Source organism: Pseudophryne corroboree, chromosome 5, assembly GCF_028390025.1.
Source record: "Pseudophryne corroboree isolate aPseCor3 chromosome 5, aPseCor3.hap2, whole genome shotgun sequence".
Lineage (NCBI taxonomy): Eukaryota > Metazoa > Chordata > Amphibia > Anura > Myobatrachidae > Pseudophryne > Pseudophryne corroboree.
In genome coordinates, this window is record NC_086448.1 from 761,023,233 (window position 1) to 761,045,915 (window position 22,683).

A 22,683-nucleotide genomic window follows, 5' to 3' on the forward strand; every position below is an offset into this window, starting at 1 on the left:
TCCCTCAGATGGCAGACACAGATGTCGACACGGAGTCTGACTCCAGTGTCGACGAGGTTGAGACATATACACAATCCACTAGGAACATCTGTTACATGATCCCGGCAATAAAAAATGTGTTACACATTTCTGACATTAACCCAAGTACCACTAAAAAAGGGTTTTATGTTTGGGGAGAAAAAGCAGGCAGTGTTTTGTTCCCCCATCCAATGAGTGAATGAAGTGTGAAAAAGCGTGGGTTCCCCCGATAAGAAACTGATAATTTCTAAAAAGTTACTGATGGCGTACCTTTTCCCGCCAGAGGATAAGTTACGCTGGGAGATATCCCCTAGGGTGGATAAGGCGCTCACACGTTTGTCAAAAAAGGTGGCACTGCCGTCTTAGGATACGGCCACTTTGAAGGTACCTGCTGATAAAAAGCAGGAGGCTATCCTGAAGTCTGTATTTACACACTCAGGTACTAGACTGAGACCTGCAGATAGTGCTGCTGCAGCGTGGTCTGTAACCCTGTCAAACAGGGATACTATTTTGCGAACATAAGACGTCGTCTTATATATGAGGGATGCACAGAGGGATATTTTGCCGGCTGGCATCCAGAATGAATGCAATGTCCATTCTGTCAGGAGGGTATTAGAGACCCGACACTGGACAGGTGATGCTGACTTTAAAAGGCACATAGAGCCTTATAAGGGTGAGGAATTGTTTGGGGATGGTCTCTGGGACCTCGTATCCACAGCAACAGCTGGGAAGAAAATTTTTTACCTCAGGTTTCCTCACAGCCTAAGAAAGCACTGTATTATCAGGTACAGTCCTTTCGGCTTCAGAAAAGCAAGCGGGTCAAAGGCGCTTCCTTTCTGCACAGAGACGAGGGAAGAGGGAAAAAGCTGCACCAGTCAGCCAGTTCCCAGAATCAAAATTCTTCCCCCGCTTCCTCTGAGTCCACCGCATGACGCGGGGGCTCCACAGGCGTAGCCAGGTACGGTGGGGGGCCGCCTCAAAAATGTCAGCGATCAGTGGGCTCGCTCACAGGTGGATCCCTGGATCCTTCAAGTAGTATCTCAGGGGTACAGGCTGTAATTCGAGGCGTCTCCCCCCCGCCGTTTCCTCAAATCTGCCTTGCCGACAACTCCCTCAGGCAGGGAGGCTGTGCTAGAGGCAATTCACAAGCTGTATTCCCAGCAGGTGATAGTCAAGGTGCCCCTACTTCAACAAGGACGGGGTTACTATTCCACACTGTTTGTGGTACCGAAATCGGACGGTTCGGTGAGACCCATTTTAACTTTGAAGTCCTTGAACACATACATAAAAAAAATTCAAGTTCAAGATGGAATCGCTCAGGGCGGTTATTGCAAGCCTGGAGGAGGGGGATTACATGGTATCCCTGGACATCAAGGATGCTTACCTACATGTCCCCATTTACCATCCTCACCAGGAGTACCTCAGATTTGTGGTACAGGATTGCCATTACCAATTCCAAACACTGCCGTTTGGACTGTCCACGGCACCGAGGGTCTTTACCAAGGTAATGGCAGAAATGATGATACTCCTTCGAAAAAAGGGAGTTTTAATTATCCCGTACTTGGACGATCTCCTTATAAAGGCGAGGTCCATGGAGCAGTTGTTGGTCGGAGTAGCACTATCTCGGGAAGTGCTACAACAGCACGGATGGATTCTATACATTCCAAAGTCACAGCTGGTTCCTACCACACGCCTGCTGTTCCTGGGGATGGTTCTGGACACAGAACAGAAAAAAGTGTTTCTCCCGCAGGAGAAAGCCAATGAGCTGTCATCTCTAGTCAGAGACCTCCTGAAACCAAAACAGGTATCGGTGCATCACTGCACACGAGTCCTGGGAAAAATGGTAGCTTCTTACGAAGCAAAATTCCATTCGGCAGGTTCCATGCAAGTACCTTTCAGTGGGACCTCTTGGACAAGTGGTCAGAATCGCATCTTCAGATGCATCGGCTGATAACCCTGTCTCCAAGGACCAGGGTATCTCTACTGTGGTGGCTGCAGAGTGCTCATCTTCAAGAGGGCCGCAGATTCGGCATACAGGACTGGGTCCTGGTAACCACGGATGCCAGCCTTCGAGGCTGGGGGGCAGTCACACAGGGAAGAAATTTCCAAGGACTTTGGTCAAGTCAGGAGTCGTCCCTACACATAAATATTCTGGAACTGAGGGCCATTTACAATGCCCTAAGTCTGGCAAGGCCTCTGCTTCAAAACCAGCCGGTACTGATCCAATCAGACAACATCACGGCAGTCACCCATGTAAACCGACAGGGCGGCACAAAAAGCAGGATGGCGATGGCAGAAGCCACAAGGATTCTCCGATGGGCGGAAAATAACGTCTTAGCACTGTCAGCAGTGTTCATTCCGGGAGTGGACAACTGGGAAGCAGACTTCCTCAGCAGACACGACCGACACCCGGGAGAGTGGGGACTTCATCCAGAAGTCTTCCAACTGTTGGTAGACCGTTGGGAAAGGCCACAGGTGGACATGATGGCATCCCGCCTAACAAAAAACTAGATATTGCGCCAGGTCAAGGGACCCTCAGGCAATAGCTGTGGACGCTCTAGTGACACCGTGGGTGTACCAGTCGGTTTATGTATTCCCTCCTCTGCCTCTCATACCAAAGGTACTGAGAATAATAAGAAAACGAGGAGTAAGAACGATACTCGTGGTTCCGGATGGGCCAAGAAGAGCTTGGTACCCAGAACTTCAAGAAATAATATCAGAGGACCCATGGCCTCTACCGCTCAGACAGGATCTGCTACAGCAGGGGCCCTGTCTGTTCCAAGACTTACCGCGGCTGCGTTGGACGGCATGGCGGTTGAATTCCGGATCCTAAAGCAAAAGGGCATTCCGGAGGAAGTCATTCCTACGCTGATAAAAGCCAGGAAAGAAGTAACCGCAAACCATTATCACCGTATTTGGCGAAAATATGTTGCGTGGTGTGAGGCCAGGAAGGCCCCAACAGAGGAATTTCAGCTGGGTCGTTTTCTGCACTTCCTACAGTCAGGAGTGACTATGGGCCTAAAATTGGGTTCCATTAAGGTCCAGATTTCGGCTCTGTCGATTTTCTTCCAGAAAGAACTGGCTTCACTGCCTGGAGTTAAGACATTTGTAAAGGGAGTGCTACATATTCAGCCCCTTTTTTGTGCCTTCTGTGGCACCTTGGGATCTCAACGTGGTGTTGAGTTTCTTAAAATCACATTGGTTTGAGCCACTTAAAACTGTGGATTTGAAATATCTCACGTGGAAAGTGGTCATGTTATTGGCCTTGGCTTCGGCCAGGCGTGTGTCAGAATTGGCGGCTTTGTCATGTAAAAGCCCTTATCTGATTTTCCATATGGATAGGGCAGAATTGAGGACTCATCCCCAGTTTCTCCCTAAGGTGGTATCAGCTTTTCACTTGAACCAACCTATTGTAGTGCCTGCGGCTACTAGGGACTTGGAAGTTTCCAAGTTACTGGACGTAGTCGGGGCCTTAAAAATTTATATTTCCAGGACGGCTGGAGTCAGGAAAACTGACTCGTTTTTTATCCTGTAGGCACCCAACAAAATAGGTGCTCCTGCTTCTAAGCAGACTATTGCTCGCTGAATTTGTAGCACAATTCAGCTGGAGCATTCTGCGGCTGGATTGCCGCATCCTAAATCAGTAACAGCCCATTCCACAAGGAAAGTGGGCTCATCTTGGGCGGCTGCCCGAGGGGTCTCTGCTTTACAACTTTGCCGAGCTGCAACTTGGTCAGTGGCAAACACGTTTGCTAAATTCTTCAAATTTGATACCCTGGCTGAGGAGGACCTTGAGTTCTCTCATTCGGTGCTGCAGAGTTATCCGCACTCTCCCGCCCGTTTGGGAGCTTTGGTATAATCCCCATGGTCCTTACGGAGTTCCCAGCATCCACTAGGACGTCCGAGAAAATAAGATTTTACTCACCGGTAAATCTATTTCTCGTAGTCCGTAGTGGATGCTGGGCGCCCATCCCAAGTGCGGATTGTCTGCAATACTTGTATATAGTTATTGCCTAACTAAAGGGTTATTGTTGAGCCATCTGTTGAGAGGCTCAGTTATATTTCATACTGTTAACTGGGTATAGTATCACGAGTTATACGGTGTGATTGGTGTGGCTGGTATGAGTCTTACCCGGGATTCAAAATCCTTCCTTATTGTGTCAGCTCCCCGGGCACAGTATCCTAACTGAGGTCTGGAGGAGGGGCATAGAGGGAGGAGCCAGTGCACACCAGATAGTACCTAATCTTTCTTTTAGAGTGCCCAGTCTCCTGCGGAGCCCGTCTATTCCCCATGGTCCTTACGGAGTTCCCAGCATCCACTACGGACTACGAGAAATAGATTTACCGGTGAGTAAAATCTTATTTTTTATATAGAACTAATATGCAGACTATTTTAGTTAGCTACTCCATTACATTGGGGCTAATTCAGACCTGATCGTAGCTGCTACGATCAGCCACCCTGACATGCGGGGGGACTCCCAGCCCAAAGCTAGTCCGCCCCGCATGTCTGGCCCTCCCCCCGCCGCACAGGTACAAAAAGCATCACACGGCGGCGATGATTTTGTACCTGAAGAGTAGCTCCCTACCAGCGCAGCTCCTGCACGCTGGCAGGGAGCTAGCTCCCTGTCGCTCTCTGGGTTGCAGCGGCTGCGTGTGATGTCACGCAGCCGCCCCGTTCCCCGCATGCCTGCGTTGCCCGGACTGCGCCCCCAAAACGGCAGCCCAACGCCCTCCCGCCCAGCGAATGCATCTGCCTGTCAATCGGGCAGAGGCGGTCGCTGGGCAGAGATGCCGATCGCATCTCTGGCATACACCGGCGCATGCGCAGTTCAGACCTGATCGGCTGCTGTGCGAAAAGGCACAGCAGCGATCGGGCCTGAATTAGCCCCATGGTTTTGTAGATCATGGAGCACATTACGTAGAACGTGCATGTATATGTACAGTGGGAGGAAGCTGGAGAGCCACACAGTCACGGGGAGAACATTTTGTGGTGATTGTCATCTGTATGATATTGCAGTATTGTACGTATGTTCCAGGTCAGAGGTAGCACTGGTTATGTGTCAGTGTTTGCTGCTGTAAGCCTATCCCACGTCTTTATATGTGTAACTACACCTCACAGGGTTGGTCTTGGGAGCTTTCTGCAAACTTTGAGTAGATTATGTTGTAATCCCAGGAAGTTTGGTAAAAGACAAAGCTACAAGACATAGGGGACATGTACTAAGCAAAGTGAGCCAGTGGAGAAGTTGCCCATGGCAACCAATCTGCTGCTCTGTTTGCTTTTATAGTATGCAAATTATAAATGTTACATCAATGCTGATTGGTTGCCATGGGCAACTTCTCCACTGGCTCACTTCTGCACTTTTAGCACTGCTTAGTACATCTCCCCCTAACAGACCACGTGTAGACAGTGAAAGATCGGACTACTGGCAAGGTGCATTCTTCAGGTCTTATCCAGCAGAATGGCGCAGATGTGCCATTACCCATAATGCACTAATCTGATTTCTCCTGTCTTGTTCTAATTAGAGGAATGAAAGACTTCTTTTTTTATTTTGTTTTTCTCCATCATTGACCAATGTTCTGTTGTTTTTACTAATATTGATGATATTAATTATCATTACTGCTATTATTATATTTATGAAATACGCTTGTAGTGTGTTTGATGTAGAACATTTTATATAATGCTGCACAACTAGACCAGATCTTGCTGTTGGGTGTTTTCTGTAATGTTAATGTTGAGCTTTGTTCCCTGAAGAGCCCTGGAGCTCCAGCCGTTTTCCCCTAAGCCGCTGCTGCGACGGGCAATGGCCAATGAGTCTCTGGAGAGATACAGACAAGCGTACGTGGACTATAAGGTGGCACTCCAGATAGACAGCGGGATGCAGTTGGCCAACGACAGCATAAACAGGTAAGGGTCTTCATGTTCCTGTCACATCTGTATTATTATATAACCACCAGTCAATTAATGCGAATAACCTGCCACCGCTTCCACTGACTCTTCCCTCTTGCCGAATATTCCAGTTTGAGTCCTCTTCTGCCACACCGCTAACAGTGCTTGCTGTCTGCTCTTCATATATGATTTCTTAACCTTTACTGCGTCCTTTACCTCTCTGGTTCTCTGCCGCCATACTGCTACGCCTCCAATAATCCATCATACAGCTGCAAATAACCAGCGTATAATGAAGCACAGAGACCAGTATGTAATTCACCCCCCACATGGCCAGTATATAGTACAAGCCTAAACACAGTGCTTATGTAGCTGCCCTGTAACTCTGGGCTCGTTGCTATTACCATGTTTTTTCCAGTAGTTTATACTTCATGTTCATGTTACAAACCCCCCTCAATTACTTGAGTCTGATACCATCGCTGGTTCTGTATGTTTCCAGTATGACACACTGGTGCAGATGTATTAAGCCTGGAGAAGTGATAAAGCAGTGATACGTGGAAGGTGATAACGCACCAGCCAATCAGCTCCAACTGGCATTTTTCAAACCCGTTATGATTGGCTGGTGTGTTATCACCTTCCACTTGTCTCTGCTTTATCCCTTCTCCAGGATTAATACATCTACCCCACAGTCGCTCAAATCCTTCCCGGACGATGCCAACAATAGTTTTCCTGTTGATTTAACAAACCCACTGAGTAAATATCACTTAAAACAAGAAATTCACTTATTTGTATTTCTCTGACGTCCTAAGTGGATGCTGGGGACTCCGTCAGGACCATGGGGAATAGCGGCTCCGCAGGAGACAGGGCACAAAACTAAAGCTTTAGTATCAGGTGGTGTGTACTGGCTCCTCCCCCTATGACCCTCCTCCAAGCCTCAGTTAGGTTTTTGTGCCCGTCCGAGCAGGGTGCAATCTAGGTGGCTCTCTTAAGGAGCTGCTTAGAAAAAGTTTTTAGGTTTTTTATTTTCAGTGAGTCCTGCTGGCAACAGGCTCACTGCATCGAGGGACTTAGGGGAGAGAAGTTCAACTCACCTGCGTGCAGGATGGATTGGCTTCTTAGGCTACTGGACATCATTAGCTCCAGAGGGAGTCGGAACACAGGTCTCACCCTGGGGTTCGTCCCGGAGCCGCGCCGCCGACCCCCCTTGCAGATGCTGAAGATTGAAGGTCCAGAAACCGGCGGCAGAAGGCTCTTCAGTCTTCTTGAAGGTAGCGCACAGCACTGCAGCTGTACGCCATTGTTTGTCACACACTTCTCACCAACGGTCACGGAGGGTGCAGGGCGCTGCTGGGGGCGCCCTGGGCAGCAATGTAAATACCTTTTATGGCTAAAAAATACATCACATATAGCCCTTGAGGCTATATGGATGTATTTAACCCCTGCCAGATATTACAAACTACGGGAGAAAAGCCCGCCGGAATAGGGGGCGGGGCTTATTCTCCTCAGCACACAGCGTCATTTTCCTGCTCAGCTCCGCTGTGAGGAAGGCTCCCAGGACTCTCCCCTGCACTGCACTACAGAAACAGGGTAAAACAGAGAGGGGGGGGCACTTTTTTTGGCGATATTTTATATATTTAAGCTGCTATAAGGATACAACACTTATATAAGGTTGTTCCCATATATATTATAGCGCTTGGGTGTGTGCTGGCAAACTCTCCCTCTGTCTCCCCAAAGGGCTAGTGGGGTCCTGTCTTCGATAAGAGCATTCCCTGTGTGTCTGCTGTGTGTCGGTACGTGTGTGTCGACATGTATGAGGACGATGTTGGTGTGGAGGCAGAGCAATTGCCGGTAATGGTGATGTCACCCCCCAGGGAGTCGACACCGGAATGGATGGCTTTGTTTATGGAATTACGTGATAATGTCAGCACATTACAAAAATCAGTTGACGACATGAGACGGCCGGAAAACCAGTTGGTACCTGCCCAGGCGTCTCAGACACCGTCAGGGGCTGTAAAACGCCCTTTACCTCAGTCGGTCGACACAGACCCAGACACGGACACTGAATCTAGTGTCGACGGTGAAGAAACAAACGTATTTTCAAGTAGAGCCACACGTTATATGATCACGGCAATGAAGGAGGCTTTGCATATCTCTGATACTGCAAGTACCACAAAAAGGGGTATTATGTGGGGGGTGAAAAAACTACCTGTAGTTTTTCCTGAATCAGATGAATTGAATGATGTATGTGATGAAGCGTGGGTTAACCCAGATAGAAAAGTGCTAATTTCAAAAAGGTTATTGGCATTATACCCTTTCCCGCCAGAGGTTAGGGCGCGCTGGGAAACACCCCCTAGGGTGGATAAGGCGCTCACACGCTTATCAAAACAAGTGGCGTTACCGTCTCCTGATACGGCCGCCCTCAAGGATCCAGCTGATAGGAGGCTGGAAACTACCCTAAAGAGTATATACACACATACTGGTGTTATACTGCGACCAGCCATCGCCTCAGCCTGGATGTGCAGTGCTGGGGTGGTCTGGTCGGATTCCCTGACTGAAAATATTGATACCCTGGATAGGGACAGTATTTTATTGACTATAGAGCATTTAAAGGATGCTTTTCTTTATATGCGAGATGCTCAGAGGGATATTTGCACTCTGGCATCGAGGGTAAGTGCGATGTCCATATCTGCCAGAAGAAGTTTATGGACGCGACAGTGGTCAGGTGATGCGGATTCCAAACGACATATGGAAGTATTGCCGTATAAAGGGGAGGAATTATTTGGCGTAGGTCTATCGGATCTGGTGGCCTCGGCAACTGCCGGAAAATCCACCTTTTTACCTCAGACCCCCTCCCAACAGAAAAAGACACCGTCTTTTCAGCCGCAGTCCTTTCGGTCCTATAAGAACAAGAGGGCAAAAGGACAGTCATATCTGCCCCGGGGCAGAGGAAGGGGTAAGAGAGGGCAGCAAGCAGCCCCTGCCCAGGAACAGAAGCCCTCCCAGGGTTCTGCAAAGCCCTCAGCATGACGCTGGGGCTGTACAAGCGGACTCGGGAGCGGTGGGGGGTCGACTCAGGAATTTCAGCGCACAGTGGGCTTGCTCACAGGTGGACCCTTGGATCCTGCAGGTAGTATCTCAGGGTTACAGGTTGGAATGCGAGAAGTCTCCCCCTCGCCGGTTCCTAAAGTCTGCTTTGCCAACGTCTCCCTCAGACAGGGCGACGGTATTGGAAGCCATTCACAAGCTGTTTTCTCAGCAGGTGATAGTCAAGGTACCCCTCCTACAACAGGGAAAGGGGTATTACTCCACGCTATTTGTGGTACCGAAGCCGGACGGCTCGGTAAGACCTATTCTAAATCTGAAATCTTTGAACCTGTACATACAAAAATTCAAGTTCAAGATGGAATCACTCAGAGCAGTGATAGCGAATCTGGAAGAAGGGGACTTTATGGTGTCCCTGGACATAAAGGATGCTTACCTGCATGTCCCAATTTGCCCTTCACATCAAGGGTACCTCAGGTTCGTGGTGCAAAACTGTCATTATCCGTTTCAGACGCTGCCGTTTGGATTGTCCACGGCACCTCGGGTCTTTACCAAGGTAATGGCCGAAATGATGATTCTTCTGCGAAGAAGAGGCGTATTAATTATCCCTTACTTGGACGATCTCCTGATAAGGGCAAGATCCAGAGAACAGCTGGAGGACGGAGTAGCACTAACCCAGGTAGTGCTGCAACAACACGGGTGGATTCTGAATTTTCCAAAATCTCAGTTGACCCCGACAACACGTCTGCTGTTTCTGGGAATGATTCTGGACACGGTTCAGAAAAAGGTGTTTCTTCCGGAGGAGAAAGCCAAGGAGTTATCCGAACTTGTCAGGAACCTCCTAAAACCAGGAAAAGTGTCTGTGCATCAATGCACAAGAGTCCTGGGAAAGATGGTGGCTTCTTACGAAGCAATTCCATTCGGCAGATTCCACGCACGAACTTTTCAGTGGGATCTGCTGGACAAATGGTCCGGATCGCATCTGCAGATGCATCAGCGGATAACCTTATCGCCACGGACAAGGGTGTCTCTTCTGTGGTGGTTGCAGAGTGCTCATCTGTTAGAGGGCCGCAGATTCGGCATACAGGACTGGGTCCTGGTGACCACGGATGCCAGTCTGAGAGGCTGGGGAGCGGTCACACAGGGAAGAAACTTCCAGGGAGTATGGTCAAGCCTGGAGATGTCTCTTCATATAAATATACTGGAGCTAAGAGCAATTTACAATGCTCTAAGCCTGGCAAAACCCCTGCTTCAGGGTCAGCCGGTGTTGATCCAGTCGGACAACATCACGGCAGTCGCCCACGTAAACAGACAGGGCGGCACAAGAAGCAGGAGAGCAATGGCAGAAGCTGCAAGGATTCTTCGCTGGGCGGAAGATCATGTGATAGCACTGTCAGCAATGTTCATTCCGGGAGTAGACAACTGGGAAGCAGACTTCCTCAGCAGACACGATCTACACCCGGGAGAGTGGGGACTTCATCCAGAAGTCTTCCACATGATTGTGAACCGTTGGGAAAAACCAAAGGTGGATATGATGGTGTCTCGCCTCAACAAAAAACTGGACAGGTATTGCGCCAGGTCAAGAGACCCTCAGGCAATAGCTGTGGACGCTCTGGTAACACCGTGGGTGTACCAGTCAGTGTATGTGTTTCCTCCTCTGCCTCTCATACCCAAAGTACTGAGAATTATACGGCAAAGGGGAGTAAGAACGATACTCGTGGCTCCGGATTGGCCAAGAAGAACTTGGTACCCGGAACTTCAGGAGATGCTCACGGAAAATCCGTGGCCTCTACCTCTAAGACGGGACCTGATTCAGCAGGGACCGTGTCTATTCCAAGACTTACCGCGGCTGCGTTTGACGGCATGGCGGTTGAACGCCGAATTCTAAAGGAAAAAGGCATTCCAGAAGAGGTCATTCCTACACTGGTTAAAGCCAGGAAGGAGGTGACTGCACAACATTATCACCGCATTTGGAGAAAATATGTTGCGTGGTGTGAGGCCAGGAAGGCCCCCACGGAGGAATTTCAACTGGGTCGATTCCTACATTTCCTGCAAACAGGATTGTCTATGGGCCTCAAATTGGGGTCCATTAAGGTTCAAATTTCGGCCCTGTCGATTTTCTTCCAGAAAGAATTGGCTTCAGTTCCTGAAGTCCAGACTTTTGTAAAAGGAGTACTACATATACAGCCCCCGGTTGTGCCCCCAGTGGCTCCGTGGGACCTGAATGTAGTTTTGGATTTTCTCAAATCCCATTGGTTTGAGCCACTCAAATCGGTGGATTTGAAATATCTTACATGGAAAGTAACCATGCTACTGGCCCTGGCTTCAGCCAGGAGAGTATCAGAATTGGCGGCTTTATCGTATAAGAGCCCATATCTGATTTTCCATTCGGACAGGGCAGAACTGCGGACGCGTCCTCAGTTTCTGCCTAAGGTGGTGTCAGCGTTTCACGTGAACCAGCCTATTGTGGTGCCTGCGGCTACTAGCGATTTGGAAGATTCCAAGTTGCTGGACGTTGTCAGGGCATTGAAAATATACATTTCAAGGACGGCTGGAGTCAGAAAATCTGACTCGCTGTTTATACTGTATGCACCCAACAAGCTGGGTGCTCCTGCTTCTAAGCAGACGATTGCGCGTTGGATTTGTAGCACAATTCAACTTGCACATTCTGTGGCAGGCCTGCCACAGCCTAAATCTGTCAAGGCCCATTCCACAAGGAAGGTGGGCTCATCCTGGGCGGCTGCCCGAGGGGTCTCGGCATTACAACTCTGCCGAGCAGCTACGTGGTCGGGGGAGAACACGTTTGTAAAATTCTACAAATTTGATACTCTGGCTAAAGAGGACCTGGAGTTCTCTCATTCGGTGCTGCAGAGTCATCCGCACTCTCCCGCCCGTTTGGGAGCTTTGGTATAATCCCCATGGTCCTGACGGAGTCCCCAGCATCCACTTAGGACGTCAGAGAAAATAAGATTTTACTTACCGATAAATCTATTTCTCGTAGTCCGTAGTAGATCTGGGATAGGCTGGGCGCCCATCCCAAGTGCGGATTGTCTGCAATACTTGTACATAGTTATTGTTACAAAAAAATCGGGTTATTTGTTGTGAGCCGTCTGTTCAGAGGCTCCTACGTTTGTCATACTGTTAACTGGGTTTAGATCACAAGTTATACGGTGTGATTGGTGTGGCTGGTATGAGTCTTACCCGGGATTCAATATCCTTCCTTATTGTGTACGCTCGTCCGGGCACAGTATCCTAACTGAGGCTTGGAGGAGGGTCATAGGGGGAGGAGCCAGTACACACCACCTGATCCTAAAGCTTTAGTTTTGTGCCCTGTCTCCTGCGGAGCCGCTATTCCCCATGGTCCTGACGGAGTCCCCAGCATCCACTACGGACTACGAGAAATAGATTTATCGGTAAGTAAAATCTTATTTTCTCTGACGTCCTAAGTGGATGCTGGGGACTCCGTCAGGACCATGGGGAATAGCGGCTCCGCAGGAGACAGGGCACAAAATTAAAAGTTTGACCACTAGGTGGTGTGCACTGGCTCCTCCCCCTATGACCCTCCTCCAAGCCTCAGTTAGGTTTTTGTGCCCGGCCGAGAAGGGTGCAATCTAGGTGGCTCTCCTAAAGAGCTGCTTAGAATAAAAGTTTTTTAGGTTTTTTATTTTCAGTGAGTCCTGCTGGCAACAGGCTCACTGCAACGCGGGACTAAGGGGAGAAGAAGTGAACTCACCTGCGTGCAGGATGGATTGGCTTCTTAGGCTACTGGACACTAGCTCCAGAGGGACGATCACAGGTACAGCCTGGATGGGTCACCGGAGCCGCGCCGCCGGCCCCCTTACAGATGCTGAAGAGAGAAGAGGTCCAGAAATCGGCGGCTGAAGACGTCCCAGTCTTCTTAAGGTAGCGCACAGCACTGCAGCTGTGCGCCATTGCTCTCAGCACACTTCACACCGCGGTCACTGAGGGTGCAGGGCGCTGGGGGGGGGCGCCCTGGGCAGCAATGTAATTACCTTTACTGGCTAAAAATACATCACATATAGCCCCTGGGCTATATGGATGTATTTAACCCCCGCCAGGATTACAGAAAAAACCGGGAGAAGAGCCCGCCGTGAAGGGGGCGGGGCCTATCTCCTCAGCACACAGCGCCATTTTTCCCACACAGATCCGCTGGTGGGAAGGCTCCCAGGCTCTCCCCTGCACTGCACTACAGAAACAGGGTTAAAACAGAGAGGGGGGGCATATTTTGGCGATATTAATATATATTAAGCTGCTATAAGGGAAAACACTTACTATAAGGTTGTCCCTGTATAATTATAGCGCCTTGGTGTGTGCTGGCAAACTCTCCCTCTGTCTCCCCAAAGGGCTAGTGGGGTCCTGTCCTCTATCAGAGCATTCCCTGTGTGTGTGCTGTGTGTCGGTACGTGTGTGTCGACAGGTATGAGGACGATGTTAGTGGAGGCGGAGCAATTGCCTGTAATGGGATGTCACCCCCTAGGGAGTCTACACCGGAATGGATGGCTTTATTTATAGAATTACGTGATAGTGTCAACACGCTACAAGGTCGGTTGACGATATGAGACGGCCGGCAAACCAATTAGTACCTGTCCAGGCGTCTCAAACACCGTCAGGGGTTTTAAAACGCCCATTACCTCAGTCGGTCGACATAGACACAGACACGGACACTGACTCCAGTGTCGACGGTGAAGAAACAAACGTATTTTCCAGTAGGGCCACACGTTACATAATCAAGGCAATGAAGGAGGCGTTACATATTTCTGATACTACAAGTACCACAAAAATGGGTATTATGTGGGGTGTGAAAAAAAAAAAAACTACCTGTAGTTTTTCCTGAATCAGATAAATTGATTGAAGTGTGTGATGAAGCGTGGGTTACCCCCGATAGGAAGTTGCTAATTTCAAAGAAGTTATTGGCATTATACCCTTTCCCGCCAGAGGTTAGGGCGCGCTGGGAAACACCCCCTAGGGTAGATAAGGCGCTCACACGCTTATCAAAACAAGTGGCGTTACCGTCTCCTGATACGGCCGCCCTCAAAGATCCAGCTGATAGGAGGCTGGAAAATACTCTAAAAAGTATATACACACATACTGATGTTATACTGCGACCAGCAATCGCCCCAGCATGGATGTGCAGTGCTGGGGGGGTTTGGTCGGAATCTCTGACTGGAAATATTGATACCCTGAATAGCGACAATATTTTATTGACTATAGAGCATCTAAAGGATGCATTTTCTTTATATGCGAGATGCACAGAGGGATATTGGCACTCTGGCATCAAGGGTAAGTGCGCTGTCCATTTCTGCCAGAAGAAGTTTATGGACGCGACAGTGGTCAGGTGATGCGGATTCCAAGCGGCATATGGAAGTTTGCCGTATAAAGGGGAGGAATTATTTGGGGTCGGTCTATCGGACTTGGTGGCCACGGCAACAGCCGGAAAATCCACCTTTTTTACCTCGGGTCACCTCCCAACAGAAAAAGACACCGTCTTTTCAGCCTCAGTCCTTTCGTTCTCATAAGAACAAGCGGGCAAAAGGCCATTCATATCTGCCCGAGGCAAAGAAAAGGGTAAGAGACTGCAGCAAGCAGCTCCTTCCCAGGAGCAGAAGCCTTCCTCCGCTTCTGGAAAGTCCTCAGCATGTCGCTGGGGCCCTACAAGCGGACTCAGGTCCGGTGGGGGGGTCGTCTCAAGAATTTCAGCGCGCAGTGGGCTCACTCGCAAGTCGACCCCTGGATCCTGCAGGTAGTATCACAGGGGTACAGATTGGAATTCGAGACGTCTCTTCCTCACAGATTCCTGAAGTCTGCTTTACCAACATCTCCCTCCGACAGGGAGACGGTGTTGGAAGCTATTCACAAGCTGTATTCCCAGCAAGTAATAGTCAAGGTACCCCTACTACAACAAGGAAAGGGGTATTATTCCACGCTGTTTGTGGTACCGAAGCCGGACGGCTCGGTGAGACCTATTCTAAGTCTGAAATCTTTTGAACACTTACATACAAAGGTTCAAGTTCAAGATGAAATCACTCAGAGCAGTGATAGCGAATCTGGAAGAAGGGGACTTTATGGTGTCCTGGGACATCAAGGATGCTTACCTCCATGTCCCAATTTGCCCTTCACACCAAGGGTACCTGAGGTTCGTGGTACAAAACTGTCCCTATCGGTTTCAGACGTTGCCGTTTGGATTGTCCACGGCACCCCGGGTCTTTACCAAGGTAAAGGCTGAAATGATGATTCTACTTCAAAGGAAAGGCGTATTAATTATCCCTTACTTGAACGTTCTCCTGATCCAGAGAACAGTTAGAGGTCGCAGTAGCACTATACCAAGTAGTGCTACAACAGCACGGGTGGATTCTAAATATTCCAAAATCCCAGCTGATCCCGACAACACGTCTGCTGTTCCTAGGGATGATTCTGGACACAGTTCAGAAAAAGGTTTTTCTCCCGGAGGAGAAAGCCAGGGAGTTATCCGAGCTAGTCAGGAACCTCCTAAAACCAAGAAAAGTGTCAGTGCATCAATGCACAAGAGTCCTGGGTAAATGATGGCTTCTTACGAAGCGATTCCATTCGGCAGATTCCACGCAAGAACCTTTCAGTGGGATCTGCTGGACAAATCGTCCGGATCGCATCTTCAGATGCATCAGCGGATAGCCCCGTCTCCAAGGACAAGGGGGTCTCTTCTGTGGTGGTTGCAGAGTGCTCACCTTTTTGGAGGGCCGCAGATTCGGCATTCAGGACTGGGTCCTGGTGACCACGAATGCCAGCCTGAGAGGCTGGGGAGCAGTCACACAGGGAAGAAATTTCCAGGGAGTGTGGTCAAGCCTGGAGACTTCACTTCACATAAATATACTGGAGCTAAGGGCCATTTACAATGCTCTAAGCCTGGCAAGACCTCTGCTTCAGGGTCAGCCAGTGTTGATCCAGTAGGACAACACCACGGCAGTCGCCCACGTAAACAGACAGGGCGACACAAGAAGCAGGAGGGCAATGGCAGAAGCTGCAAGGATTTTTCTCTGGGCAGAAAATCATGTGATAGCACTGTCAGCAGTGTTCATTCCGGGAGTGGACAACTGGGAAGCAGATTTTCTTAGCAGACACGATCACCACCCGGGAGAGTGGGGACTTCACCCAGAAGTCTTCCACATGATTGTGAACCGTTGGGAAAAACCAAAGGTGGACATGATGGCGTCCCGCCTCAACAAAAAACTGGACAGGTATTGCGCCGGGTCAAGAGACCCTCAGGCAATAGCTGGGGACGCATTGGTAACACCATGGGTGTACCAGTCAATGTATGTGTTCCCCCCCTCTGCCTCTCATACCCAAGGTACTGAGAATTATAAGGCGAAGGGGAGTAAGAACGATACTCGTGGCTCCGGATTGGCCAAGAAGGACTTGGTACCCGGAACTTCAAGAGATGCGCACGGAGGATCCGTGCACTCTACCTCTAGACTTACCGCGGCTGCGTTTGACGGCATGGCGGTTGAACGCCGGATCCTGAGGGAGAGGGCTCCGACGGAGGAATTTCAACTGGGTCGATTCCTACATTTCCTGCAAACAGGATTGTCTATGGGCCTCAAATTGGGGTCCATTAAGGTTCAAATTTCGGCCCTGTCGATTTTCTTCCAGAAAAAAATTGGCTTCAGTTCCTGAAGTCCAAGCTTTTGTCAAAGGAGTACTACATATACAGCCCGGTTGTGCCTCCAGTGGCACCGTGGGATCTCAATGTAGTTTTGGGATTTCTCAAATCCCATTGGTTTGAGCCACTCAAATCGGTGGATTTGAAATATCTTACATGGAAAGTGACCATGCTACTGGCCCTGGCTTCGGCCAGGAGAGTGTAAGAATTGGCGGCTTTATCGTACAAAAGCCCATATCTGATTTTCCATTGGGACAGGGCAGAACTGCGGACGCGTCCTCAGTTTCTCCCTAAGGTGGTATCAGCGTTTCACCTGAACCAACCTATTGTGGTGCCTGCGGCTTCTAGCGACTTGGAGGACTCCAAGTTGTTCGACGTTGTCAGAGCCTTAAAAATATATATATATATTTAAAGGACGGCTGGAGTCAGAAAGGCTGACTCGCTGTTTATACTGTATGCACCCAACAAGCTGGGTGTTCCTGCGTCTAAGCAGACGATTGCTCGTTGGATTTGTAGCACAATTCAACTTGCGCATTCTGTGGCAGGCCTGCCACAGCCAAAATCTGTAAATGCCCACTCCACAAGGAAGGTGGGCTCACCTTGGGCGGCTGCCCGAGGGGTCTCGGCATTACAACGCTGCCGAGCAGCTAAGTGGTCAGGGGAGAACACGTTTGTAAAATTCTACAAATTTGATACCCTGGCTAAGGAGGACCTGGAGTTCTCTCATTCGGTGCTGCAGAGTCATCCGCACTCTCCCGCCCGTTTGGGAGCTTTGGTATAATCCCGATGGTCCTGACGGAGTCCCCAGCATCCACTTAGGACGTCAGAGAAAATAAGAATTTACTTACCGATAATTCTATTTCTCGTAGTCCGTAGTGGATGCTGGGCGCCCATCCCAAGTGCGGATTGTCTGCAATACTTGTACATAGTTATTGTTACAAAAATCGGGTTATTATTGTTGGAAGCCATCTTTTCAGAGGCTCCTCTGTTATCATGCTGTTAACTGGGTTCAGATCTCAAGTTGTACAGTGTGATTGGTGTGGCTGGTATGAGTCTTACCCGGGATTCAAAATCCTTCCTTATTGTGTACGCTCGTCCGGGCACAGTATCCTAACTGAGGCTTGGAGGAGGGTCATAGGGGGAGGAGCCAGTGCACACCACCTAGTGGTCAAACTTTTTTAATTTTGTGCCCTGTCTCCTGCGGAGCCGCTATTCCCCATGGTCCTGACGGAGTCCCCAGCATCCACTACGGACTACGAGAAATAGAATTATCGGTAAGTAAATTCTTATTACAGTAATGGTTACAAAAAATGTTAATGTGTTCACCAAGTAAAATAGTTGTATTTGCAGAGATGGTGCTAATTATATGTGTTTTTTGTGCAGGGTTCTTACAAAAATGACAGACCGTTTTAACAATTCTTATGATAATGACTCGCACCATACAATGTTTTGTAGAGAACCTGTGGAAGTTTATTACAGCAACTTACAGATATCCGTTGTGTGTACCTTGAGACACACTGCCAATATCAACACAGTAGTGAAATTCTTGCCAAACGTGTTAACATGTCTGCATTACCTCCAGAATAGCTGTAGTGATATGTTGTTTCAGATCACCAAGATTAGCAAGAAAGGGAAGAATGAAGGTCTTATACTTGACACATCCCCACGCAGTGGCCAGCGTAGGAGAGACATGTTGCCGTCCATTGTGAGGCCAATCCAGCCTTGTGGAATTCTTTCATAGAAGTAATTTCTAGTTATGTGGTACTCCATCTCTTGGCAATCTTGCCTGACTGGTCACATGATGCACTTCCTGTTGCTTACGTCATCAGGGCCTTCCGTAGGTTAAACTTCCACAGTTTTTCTATGAAACTGCATATGCTGTTTGTCGTTATCTTAAATAGTCATTATTTTATAAATTGTTAAAGCTGTCTTGTTACTTTTGTAATAACCCTGTACAACAAACTGCGGCATAGCTTCTCTGCACTTCCATGACTACTGCTGTAGAGCCGCGTTGAGAAGTCCTAGGGTCCGACACCTGTCTTCTGTAGTAGAAATGTTCTCACACACGAGTCTTCTGGAAGGGTCCACAATTCTATATAAAATTCAACCACATGCCCCCTCATTTGTTACACAAATCAAGAGAAGCATTTCTGTTACCTACAAAATATAAATATGGCTATACTATTAGAACTACTAACACGTTGCATTAAGATTTTATTTTGTAAAAAATATTTTTTTTGACAGATTTTATTTAATTTTACGAATACGCATGACCTGAGTTTGCGGCAAAAAAAGCAAAACTATAATTTAGTGCTTGTATATAACCCTAAACATTTCTCCTGTTTAATTTTGGGAGTAACAAAAATACTGCTCTGAGGCCTTACCTTTTTCACATGCACCTTCACTAAGCTAAAACGCATGTAGAAATACAATTGGAAAAAACGATTCCATTTCATATTTGGGCATACATATTCCTGAACTACATGTCTAAACTGATGGAAGTTAGGGGCAGATGTATTAAGCCTGAAGAAAGTGATAAAAGTGGTGATAAAAGCAAGGTGATAACGCACCAATCAATCAGCTGCAATATGTAAATTGACAGGAGCAGGTTGGCTGGTGCGTTATCACCTTGCACTTATCACCGCTTTATCACTTCCATATACCTTCTCCAGGCTTAATACATATGCCACTTAATTACTTGCCCCTTATTAGCCATGTTGATGTGTCCTGGTTCGGTAGAATAGCCTCATTTAAAATGACAATTTTGCCAAAAGTTATGTATTTATTTCAAACAATCTCATGCTTTGTTCCCCAAAAGTTTATTACCCACGTCCACTCTTTGATCTTGCGCGCTACATTTGGAAAGGTAAATCTCCACAGATCTCTTCATCGCTTGACACGATCAAGACGTTGGGGGGAGGGGGGGGGGGCTGGAGTTTCCTGACTTACTGACGTATCGCTATGCTTGTTTAGTAGCGCAGATCAGTGACTGGTCCTTACTCCATGGAGCTAACCACTGGGATGACTTGGAGAAAGCGTTGCTTCCACATTTACTCCTTGTGGAATTGGTGTGGACTCCTAACCGACTGAGACCCCTACTCCTGGCTACCCCTAGGGCGAGATCTGATTCCCTTAAGGCTTGGGACACTATCGCGGTCTCTACTAATTACATATCCCTACCAGCTCGCAGCCTTTCCCTATGTGCCCTCTCCCGGTTGATTCCCGATCTGCAGGTTGCCGGGTGAATCTCCCATGGTCTTACAACCATAGCTGATGTTGTAGATGTTGGTAGTGGTACCATCAGGTCATTTTTTTTTTTTCTCTTCAACTACAAAAGAAACTGCACAAATTTGGCCTCCTTAATCTAAATTTTGTTGGAGAGACTGTGGAGAGGTTGGGGACATTTTACATGTGTTTTGGAGTTGCTCTGGGATTAGATCTCTGGAGAGGGGATGTATTCATGTGACCGGTGGTCATGAGGCCGACTGTCACATAACCTCCCCCTACATCCCGAAAACTCACAATCCCGACAGTCGGCATGCCGACTAACAGGGACTACTGGGTGTCGTGGACACTTGTGGGTGTCCACAGCACCCATAGAGTGGGAATAGAACCCGCAAAGGGCTTGCTGCACTCCCTCCCCCTCCATCCTCCTCCGCCAGGATTCCAACCATCGGTCAAGCATACCTGATTTATAAAGTCCTTCATGTAGGCCTGCATGAGTCTCCCATTTTAGCTTTGTTTCATGTGTTCCCTGCAGACCTATCCAATTCAGACCGCTATGTTTTTGGGTCACATTTTCATTGCTACTAGGACGGCTGTAGCGCAGAAGTGGAAGCGTTCTCCGCCTCCGCTCCTTCGAAGAGTAATTGGTAAAATCCATCACGCCTTCCAAATGGAGACCTTAGGTGTTCCCTACTCTTTTTTACAGCCAATTCCCCGCTAGTTAAATAGTATAGTTGGCACAAATTTACCACAGATGGGGAAGGTGCAGAATTGCTCCTTGATACGGCCTAATATCTAAAAAAAAAAAAAAAAATTCACGACATTGTTCGGCCTGTTTTCGTGTTTATTCATGTTTCATCTTGGTATATACTAATGCAATGATGTAAATGGTCTTGTCGACCAGCCGCACCCCCCTCCCCTCCCCTCCCACCCGCCACCCTCCCACCCGCCACACACACACCCTTGTACACTCTCACATTTTTATGTATGTATTTATTTATACTCTCCTCCCCTGTTAACGGAACAAAACCTTAATAAAAACTATTGATGGAAAAAATATTCTACGCTACTTTTCTTCGTGGCTAAATGAAACTAAATGTCCAGTATGTGTTTTATGCTGCAGTTGCACATACGTTTCTACATGAAAATATTTACGTCTATGCCAGTTTGTAGTTTGCAGGGAGGGGAAGTAAACACTACAGGGTAGGTTTATCAAAGCTTGGAGCAGTATAAAGTGGCAAGAGATAATGTACTAATCAATCTGCTTAATTTTTTAAACACAGCCTGTAACATGGCCGTTAGGAGCTGATTGGTTGATACGTTATCTCTGTCCAAGCTTTGATAAATCCTCCTCGTACAAGAGAGCATTAGTCTGGATACAGCCACCCCAGGTAAACCTAGGGAGCTCTCGCCCACAGGAAATCATTAATAAGTAATTATGGCTGTTCCACATGCAGGAAGCTTGCGTCCTCGTGTGTCCATGTTACAGCTCATCCTGTATTTATCTTCTTTCCTTTACGTTTCTTCCAAACAGAATTACAAAAACATTGATCGATATTGATGGACCGAACTGGAGGGAAAAACTGCCACCGATTCCATCAGTTCCTGTGTCCACCCAATTACATCTGCGTGAACAAAACATGGCTGCCGCAAGCCATATCCGCCCCGAGCGCGTGACTGGTATGAGCCATAGCTTCCTACATACTCTGATTATTTAGTTATAATGCCCATGGGATCAAGTTTTATGCCCTTATCTCTTACGGAAATCACCATAAACTTTTGCCCGCTACACATGGGAACCCGTAGGAGACTGGGTAAGCCATATATTAGCTGTTATTGTAAAATGCCTTCTTACAGGGCAAAGACTATTCTCCTGCAGCAAAGTAACAGTAAAGATCCGTTAGTTAATTGCACTATAATAACCAAACTCCTGTAACTAATGTATAAATGGTGAGTTCTGATGTCATCACTTCCGTGTTCAATAGTACTTGTGTATTATATAATGTGCTCCCTATTGTAAATTATTATGGCTATTAGAAGAAACCTTTAATCGACTACAATAAAGATAATCTCCCAATTTGAACTTTGACCCGTGTAATAGTGCTCCGCTTGCTACTTTCTATGGTATAACTCCTGGCTAACTAGTGTCCTTGTCATTCGCAGTATGGAGGAAATTTTATTATTATTATTATTATTATTATTATTATTATTATTATTATTTTTTTCTGTTTCATCGAATGAAATGAATGCTAAGTAGAACATCTACAGAAAATAAATGCCGTAGCTTAGATACAAGTGCTGTATATGACCTAGATGGAGTGTAACCAGTTTTACCTATCCAGGCGAATCGGCCGAGGAGAGGTTCTCGTCTCTGAAGCAGGAAGGCAATGATCACGTAAAGAAGGGGCAGTACAGAGACGCCATGAAGAAATATACAGAGTGTCTAAAACTAAATCCTGAAGAATGTGCCATATACACCAACAGGTGAGAGCACCTGCGATATAACACACGGCACGTTATACACGTGCCAGCGTTGGCTTTCAGATATGTTAAACGGTCATCTGACTGGCCCGTTGGGATATACATCTGGTAGCCGTGCTTTGTCACAAGTGTCCCAGGGAACTGGTTAATGTGGTCTAACTGGTCTGCCTCCATGGTTGTGATCTCGTCATTCTTCAGATGGTTATACAGGGCGGTGGGGGCAGGTTATGTATATTCAGGTCTATTTGTGTCTCCTATGCTGTGGCTCTTACAAGTTAATAAAAGTCAGAAATGAAAGGTACTTTCTGCTGCCCTGATTCTATTGTGCGTGGAATTCCAATGTTTGTGTATTTATAGACCAGCCAATTCCTACAGATTT

The 22,683-nt window shown here is 47.8% G+C and overlaps 1 protein-coding gene across 3 annotated transcripts in view; it reads left to right on the top strand.

The window, feature by feature from the left end:
• Nucleotides 1-22,683, top strand: part of SPAG1 (sperm associated antigen 1) — a 308,451-nt gene that overhangs the window by 278,150 nt on the left and 7,618 nt on the right. For all 3 annotated transcript variants that reach the window (XM_063924199.1, XM_063924198.1, XM_063924200.1), the window contains exons 13-15: nucleotides 5,771-5,923; nucleotides 21,358-21,503; nucleotides 22,166-22,307. In XM_063924199.1, the coding sequence (XP_063780269.1) occupies nucleotides 5,771-5,923; nucleotides 21,358-21,503; nucleotides 22,166-22,307 (441 nt within the window). The remainder of the gene's footprint in view (nucleotides 1-5,770; nucleotides 5,924-21,357; nucleotides 21,504-22,165; nucleotides 22,308-22,683) is intronic.